Source organism: Branchiostoma floridae, chromosome 3 (genome assembly GCF_000003815.2).
Source record: "Branchiostoma floridae strain S238N-H82 chromosome 3, Bfl_VNyyK, whole genome shotgun sequence".
In the NCBI taxonomy this organism is placed as follows: domain Eukaryota; kingdom Metazoa; phylum Chordata; class Leptocardii; order Amphioxiformes; family Branchiostomatidae; genus Branchiostoma; species Branchiostoma floridae.
The window spans coordinates 8,602,402-8,610,520 of record NC_049981.1 but is presented as its reverse complement, the minus strand read 5'-3'; the positions used below and the strand labels follow the sequence as shown (position 1 = coordinate 8,610,520).

General features: G+C 41.7%; 1 protein-coding gene across 1 annotated transcript in view; it reads left to right on the top strand.

The window, feature by feature from the left end:
• The first annotated feature begins 111 nt into the window (after positions 1-111).
• Positions 112-8,119, top strand: part of LOC118411508 — a 71,047-nt gene continuing 63,039 nt past the window's right edge. Inside the window, exons 1-2 of the mRNA XM_035813815.1 lie at positions 112-210; positions 7,068-7,216. Of these exons, the coding sequence (XP_035669708.1) occupies positions 141-210; positions 7,068-7,216 (219 nt within the window). The 5' untranslated portion in view covers positions 112-140. The remainder of the gene's footprint in view (positions 211-7,067; positions 7,217-8,119) is intronic.

Below are 8,119 nucleotides of genomic sequence, written 5' to 3'. Positions count from 1 at the left end.
GCCGGGACACCTGTAAATGTTTAATCTTATCTAAATGAGTTACACAAACGCAGAATTCGTCCCCGCCTACAAACGAACTTTGATGTGCCAAAGGTTAGGTGCCAGGCCGTACCTTACAACACAGCACAAACGCCGGAGTCATGGTGGATAAAAGACGGTCTGAAATGTTGCTGCTCGGGTCGTGTCTGCTAGTGTGTCTTCTGAACTCCGGTAAGTGCACGGTCAAGCGTGTTGCCTTCGCCAGAGGGTAATGCTTTTGCCTGATTTAATGTGTGACTTTGTGTTTACAAACAGTATTCAAGAATGCTTTGGTGTATTGTGTTGATATTTGGTATGTTAATAGTTTTAATGAGACCTCCAAATGATAAGATTTGGGGCCCGCTATTGTTGCAGTTGTGTTTGTTGATGCATGAGTTGACCTTAGAATTGTGTCTTAAGATAATAATCCAGGCTGCATGTGGGACATAGATACATCAGTAAAAGTAAATACGACATGCGCGGTTGAGATGATATAATTGTACAGAGGGAACTCTGAAATAAAAACTATAGCTTTTATTATTCATATGATTATGATTATCTACGTACGTTCAGACCGACCAATATATGGTTTTACAACTTCTATGGATTAAGTATTTGGTTGGAGCAAACTGCCAGTTGAAAAATATGAAATACACCTTTTCAAGGCCACGTTTGTTAAAACACACCGAATAAGCCTTACGGGCATAGCCTCATACAGGTTACAGCTGAAAGGTGTAGAATCGTCTCTGGAATTAGTCGTTTCACAAGTATAAGATATATACCATGGATTGTCGTGCCCCAATGGCTTACTATAGATGCCACCACTGTTCTGCAGCAGTGACCAGTAGAATGACTATTTACCAAATGATTGATGGGTTATCAGATCCATACCATACGCCATTGCCCCACCCACCTTGATCAAATGTAAACGTAGAAAATACAAAAGTACGTTGCTACTGTTAAACCACAATAAGGGTGTTTATCATAAGCATTTGCACGAATTTCACGAGATTTGTAAGAATTCTATGGAAATACATGAATGACTAGCCGTAACGTTACGAACCTTACACAATACGCACGAATCACTGTGTGAAACGCACGAGTCTTATTAAGACACAGCCAACAGCTGCCGGGGTCACGTGACAGACAAGGGAGGCGAAAAATTATAAAACAATGATTACAATCATTCTTATTTTATTTTATTTTGGCACTACTACTCACAAAATTAACTATACCGGCAAAGCTCAATTATACTACCTTAATGGGGTCATGCGGCGTAACTGCAAGGTATTTGCCCATGAAATCAGGGTCATCCTATCATGCTACTGATTTTGTGTCTTTGGCAAAGGCACCTTATCTGACTTTTCACCAAGTTCACAAATGAGTTTGGGTGGTCAGGTAAGAGGTGGTGAAAGAAAAGGGATGGCCTCTGACTAACAATACCGTGCCTAAGGGACTTGACGATATTTATCGGGGGGGGCTGGTGCATAGGGGGGAGAGGGCCATTGAAAAAAAATTTGGTCTGGGGGGAGGGCCATCGAATTTTTTTTTTGAGCCGGGGGGAGGGCCATTGAAAAAATTGCCTTAGGGGCCTTAATAAATACAAGCAAAATGTGCCCCTGAAATGCAGGAAATGAAGTTTCAGATGGTCAAGATTTCGATTTTCCTCTGGACGTCCCTGGCGATGGCTTGCGCCTCCGGCGCCCAGGACGCTTCGGAGCTCGTCGCCATCAAAAATCAGACAGAAATGTTATTACATTAAGCACAGTCTACCAGCAAAGTTTATCCCTCAAAATGCAGAGAATCGTGTTTTACAGGGTCCAAATTTCAACATTTCTCCAGACCTACCTTGCGACGGCTCGTGCCTTGGGCGCTCGAAATCGTGAAAATACGTAAGGGCATCGTCGCCCTCAAAAATGAGCTAAAACCATGTGAAGTTCTACTAGAAAGGCTATTAAACTTACCTTAGTCTGCCAGCAAATTTTGCCCATCAAAATTTAGGAAAGATCGTTTCTGATAGTCAAGATTTCAAACTTTTCCCGGGGGAGCATGCCCCCGGACCCCCAAGGATCACGTCAATATAGGTCGCCCTCACCATACGAATTTTGCTGCAGCCGCCTCTCGTGTGATTCCTTGTTCGCACGAAGATTACGAAGACTATAGAAACCAAAATTGATATCAATATCAATCCTGCGTGCATCGGCCTTTTGTAAACGGAATGGTTCACGGACGGCAACAGGATATTATAAAAGACATTACGATGTTTGCTTCAGTGACAGCGGGCCGCTCTGCTGCATGTGACGTAATCATGATGGCGCGAAAATTTTTCTGCAAGTTTGTTGGTTGGCCGAAATAACTCCCGTTTTGGAATGATTAAAGCAGTCTTGAAGCGGTTTTAGTAACGTTATCGCTAAAATATACTCAAGTCTCTTCCAACTACAAAACTAATTTATTTTCTTTTGTGTTAATATCGAACATGTGTATTGGAAAAGATCGCCGTGGAACCGCCCCTCCCCCACCCGCTTTTCTCTGCGTTGATATGGAGGCATAAAATCCACGTTTACTTAACAATTTTTTCCCCTCACAGAATGCGGGAAATTACGTTTTAGAGGGTCAAAATGTCAAAATTTCCCGGGGAGCGTTCTCCGACCCCCTAGACCGGTCGGCCCTTCGGCCCTCCGATCCCTGGACGGCCTTAGCCGTCGCTCTGGCGGAAAGTTCAAGCGCTCAGTTTCGAGATAATGCGTAACGTTCCCAGTAAGACTTTTTTCACGTAGGTCGGAGAAGTGATATCAGACGAGGTAAGTCTTATAACCGCTGCAGTGCGAGTGTAACAACATCAAGTGCTACATGTTTGTATACATGTCATCAAAATGAAAACTCGGCTGTTGTAAAACTTTGGGAGAGATATGCCCCAGCAGGACTCCAACGTGCATAATATTGCTCACGTTATATCATTTAATGATGCACAGTGTGTGTAATAGAAAAGGTAAGGAAAAATTTCGGGGGGAGGGCCATTGAAATTTTTTGGGGGGCGGGGGGAGGGCCATAGAAATTTTTTTTTACCAGACCCATTTTGCACCACTGCTGTCGTGACGTCACGTTATGCAGATAGAACAAGTGACTCAGTGAGCAGTGGATTATAGGTTGCAGGAAGTCTATGGTGCTCCAAATGTTGCTTTTTTGCTAAAGGGATAAAAAAAAGCATCTACATCAGAGCTTTACAACCATCCCTGAATAGAGACGGTGGGCGCCATAGGCTTCCTGCAACCTATAATCCACTGCTTACTGAGTCACTTGTTCTATCTGCATAACGTGACGTCACGACAGCAGTGGATTGTTCATTCCTTGACAAAGACTGATGCTGTGCAGTCGAAAATTTGGGTGAGTCCAATTTTGGTGTTGGAAATTACATTTTGCTATTTCCAGAATTCTTGCCACTGTGACATTGTGACCTTAGTACTGCAGCAGAACCTATGATGTAAGGAAGAAATTATGTATGTTTGGGCCCCCTAACGGCTTGCTCTGTAAGTGCAGGGCCAATTTTGTCAACATCTTCCAAGGAGCATAATAAAACATAGGAACGATGGATGTCCATGATATTTAGCAGGTACGTATCTTTAGCAGAGATGTACTTAATGAGGTGCAGATTATGCGAAGGTGGACCTAACTTGCATACTTAATGAGAAAAATCCATATTTACAGTGTTTTCCATTATAGGACTCAAATACTTATGTAGTTTGTGGTAGGTGGGAGATTAGCAGATGCCGATTATGGGAATTAGTCCCTTATTTGCATAATATTGCGTCAAATTATTGTGAAAGTTTCTTATAATTCACGGCGCGCGGTATTGTGACTGCACTTATGTAACCCCTGAATTAAAGTTTTTCCCCATAACTATAATAACAACATAAAGTTTAATCGAGGTCAAAGGACGGCTTACAGTCAAAGCGGACGGATATCAAGAAAGAACGGTCAGGCCCAAAAACAATTTCACCCAAAGCACATCACTTCCTATGTTTGTAAGCCATTAACGAGTATTCATTGACAAGTTAATGTCATTTCGCAGCGAATTCTAACGAAGAACGTCGAAACCATTTCCTCACTTTTCTGCCCTGCACTGCCACTATCAAACGTGAGAGCCGTAGCGACGCCGCATTGCACTAACGGCTAGAAAAATAGCGCCATGCTTTGTCCTGAGTTTTAGTTTCGAACGCTACACAGTTTTACCATGGGTATAGAAGTTCAATTAAAACTAAGTGACATTTGGTATCCCCAAGTTCCTAGCACTGATCTGATAGTGTAACATTGTCAACAAGACAAAGCTCATGTTAGCAGCCTTTTGTCCTTTAGGTCATCAGCCTCTGCCCCCTTACACAAGTTTAAAAGTAAGGCTAAAGTTCATCTCATCACAAATATTTGAAGGCACTTTTTAAGCCCATGTTGATTTGATTATATGGATGACATCCGAGCGCGCATCAATGTTCGGCCATTTCTAAAAAAAATGTTTTTCGACCAAGCAGCTGTAAAATGAGAACATATATGCCATAGATTGAAAAAAAAAGGATTAGAAAACTAATATCATAGCATGCCAAAGTAAATATAAAGTCAAAGAATAAGATGTGGAAGAACAAAAATGAAAAATCGATTGTTGGTAGCGTTGGGTACCAACAAGGACGTTGTCCTAGGTACCAGTACTGAAAATCCAGGTACAGGTTCAGGTCCAGAGGATTGGGTCCAGGTCCGGACCTGTACCTGGACCTGACTGTGTAAACCCTGCTTGTAAATTGTCAATACTCAAAACAATGGTCAATTTCGCTACAAAGCAATCTGTTTGGTGGAGCATCCGACTCGCACTGACGTTTTAAAATCCTACCTTCATGTAATCAAGGCTAACTACTTCTGTAGAAACTTGGTAAAAAGACTATAAACTGTACTCGATTTCGCTCTTGTTATTTTCTTTGCCCTGTAAGCCCCCAAAGGCCAGCCGATATAGTGTGTCAATTTTCTCATCGGGGAAATTTCGAAAATGGGTTACCCGTTCCACTGATTTCTGTCAGGTCTGTTTATTTTTCGACCGTTCCAAGAAGAAAAAACGGTTTTGTACCCGTACAATGTGCCGGTCCCTACATCGTATTGTTGGTATACCATACTATGTGTCTTTTTTAGTCCATGTTCAACGATACCGACCACTTAGATTTCTACCGAAGGCAATTCTTTTTTCCAATCTTTTTTATTCGCGCGCTCGCATTAGTTTTAAAGTTCCCAGAGGATGTCATTCATCAAATGAATATGGCCTAAGTGTACAGATCAGCCACTGCTCAGTTTACTGTCGCCAGATATGTAGATAAAAGATGTGATCTTTCATTCTTTGTCGGGTGACGTTTTTTTTCAATAGTGCCAGGTAAATGGAAGAAGTGTTGACAGATGCTAATCTATAGACATTGCTACCTTCATTTGTGGAATTCAGGCCTTGCTGTTGCGATTAAATATACGGCATCCATTGAGAATCCCAAACATGATGCGAGAGGAGTGAGAACGAAAAAAATGTTGTAAAAATGCATGCATTATGAAATCTAGGTGATCAAGAAGGTTGAACACACGACATTCTTTCACATTAAGAAAATCCCCAAAATGGTTATTCCATTTCCATGGGCTCTAAATACAAAGTTCTGCTAAAGTGCTCCCGCTGAAATTGAGATGCCTTAGATTTGCTTAGAACATGTTTGACTATTTGTGTGCCAAATTTGGCGCTTTTAGACGAATCTGCAGTTAGCCTGATTTTTCAGTTATGCAGCTCTTCTTCATTGATTTGGGAATTGTATCAATTTTCCGGTATATTTTATTTACTTTAAATTCACGGCATACATTTATTCATCTTGTAGCTGCTTTGTATGATTTGCGGTATGCCTAGAACTTTTTTCTTTGTAACAAATAATTAATGCTCGTGTGGATGTCATCCATATAATCGAATCGACATGGCCTTGGTTACAAACAACTTCGTTCAACTCTTCTGATTTGTTACAGTATTGTCCTAGTATAAAGCAAACAAACTATTTTGTTGATCAGACTTTTCACATTTTGATAACGGCCACACAAACAAAATCTCCGTTTTGTCGGAAACCAACACTGTATGATCTTGAATCTTTATACAAAACCAGGATCTAAGTACAATTAAGTGCCCACGTTTCGGTTCACGTTTCAGTTCAATTCAGGGCAGTTTAGTCTGGTACTATTCCACACTGCAGCTAAGGTGTCGCTGCTAACATTGCGGTACCGAACGTAAGGAATTGCCATACATGTGGTTCCAAACCTAACGCGTTGTCGTGTATTCAGGAATAATCGTTGCCATTTATACGGAATATGGTATGGAATAGTACCGGTCAGAATTACCACGAGGAAGGGGACACAGACGTGGGCTTTTGCTTTTGTTATACCGAGATACCTTACAGTAGACATGATGAATAACGTTAGCTGATCTATCTGTGCTAACATCTATTTCCATTGGCTGCTTCCTGATCAGGATTCGTCCAGGGATGTTTGTTTTTCTGGACTTTGAGGAATGTCATTTGTCATGTATCTGTCTTAACGGGTCTATGAAAGCAACCATCCAATAATTTTCTATGTTAATGTACTTGTTGATGTGGTTCTAACTTTCATGAAAAATTGCCATATTTCATCTATTTCACAAAATACACAAAACAATTGCGCATATGCCATTGTATGCCAAAACGTTTCACAAAACATGTTTATCATAGCAGAAATTCAATTAAAAAAATAAAAATAAAAGTTGCACGAAAAATTTTGGGCAACACCTCAGGGCCAGGCTTTTTTGTTTTTACTTTCTGTATCTGTATCTGTGTCTACATAGCCGGTGTTACCGCCGTTCGGTTTTTTGGCCGTACTTTATGGAGAGCTTAATTGTATAGCATTCTGTACGAATAGCTTGACAAAAGACAAATTACTAGGAGGGAAAATCCTTGGCCCTTTGCAATCTTTTATCATTTGTAGAGTAATGTCTTCTATGACACTGTTTTCCATGATTTTAGTGTCCTCGCAGCCATGTCCTGACGGATGGAGGAGAAACCAGCAGTCCTGCTACCTGTTAGTGGACACTCCAAAGACATGGCGAGACGCGAGGGACGAGTGTCATCTTCTCCAGGCAGACCTGGCTAGTCTGACTACTACAGCCGAACAGGTGGGATGACAACTCACTCCTGACGTCATACATATCTGTGCAAACCCATCATCCGCCCATGTGCCAAAAATTGCTCTTCTCTTTGGACAGTGGCCCTGATGACTGTCTTATATCGACTGTCAATTATCAAATCGAATCCTCGGCCGTTGAATTTACAGAAATCTGCTATCATCAAACCTGGACCCTTAGCATCAAGCCTAGACCCTTTCTCTCACAGGCGAAAAGTTATCCATTTTCTAATGGTACTTTAATGGCAATTGCTCCGATGATATCCCACTACTTGTCCCTCCACTAGGTGTTCCTCTAACTCACATCGTAATACTGTGCAATTATCAGTCTCAAATTAAAGTCCTTTTACAGCAACAATTTCTTTCTCCGTACTACCAAACTATGGCACTCTCTCAATGACAACTGTTTCCCTCCTATGTACAATCATTTGGCCTTCAAACCCGGTGTTCACCACAACCTCATTTTTGCACAATTATCCCCCCAATCATGAAATTAGTTCATTGCCTAGAAGTGGTCAAATAGCCTTGCTTTGAACGAACCCCTTAAAAAAGTCTTCATTCATAACCACACATTTGTTTGTTGCATTGCATACCCGGTAAACCGCCTAATGGCCCACCACACCAGGGTTGTACAGAAGAGTACAATCTGCATGTCAGGACGGATTTAGTTAGATTCACCTACACCAGGCTAGGGAGGTTACACTTACTATTTTCGATAACTGGGTTCTTTTACGGGCTCGAACACGCGACCCCATTTAGCATCCTGTCCGTCCCCAACCGAAGTGACGTGAGTAAAGTCGGGTAAAATGTCTTTCCCTGGGTCACGACAGGATCGGTGGCGTGACAGACCTCGAAACCAGGAAGGTCCTTTGCATTGGCCAAACGCCCTGCAATT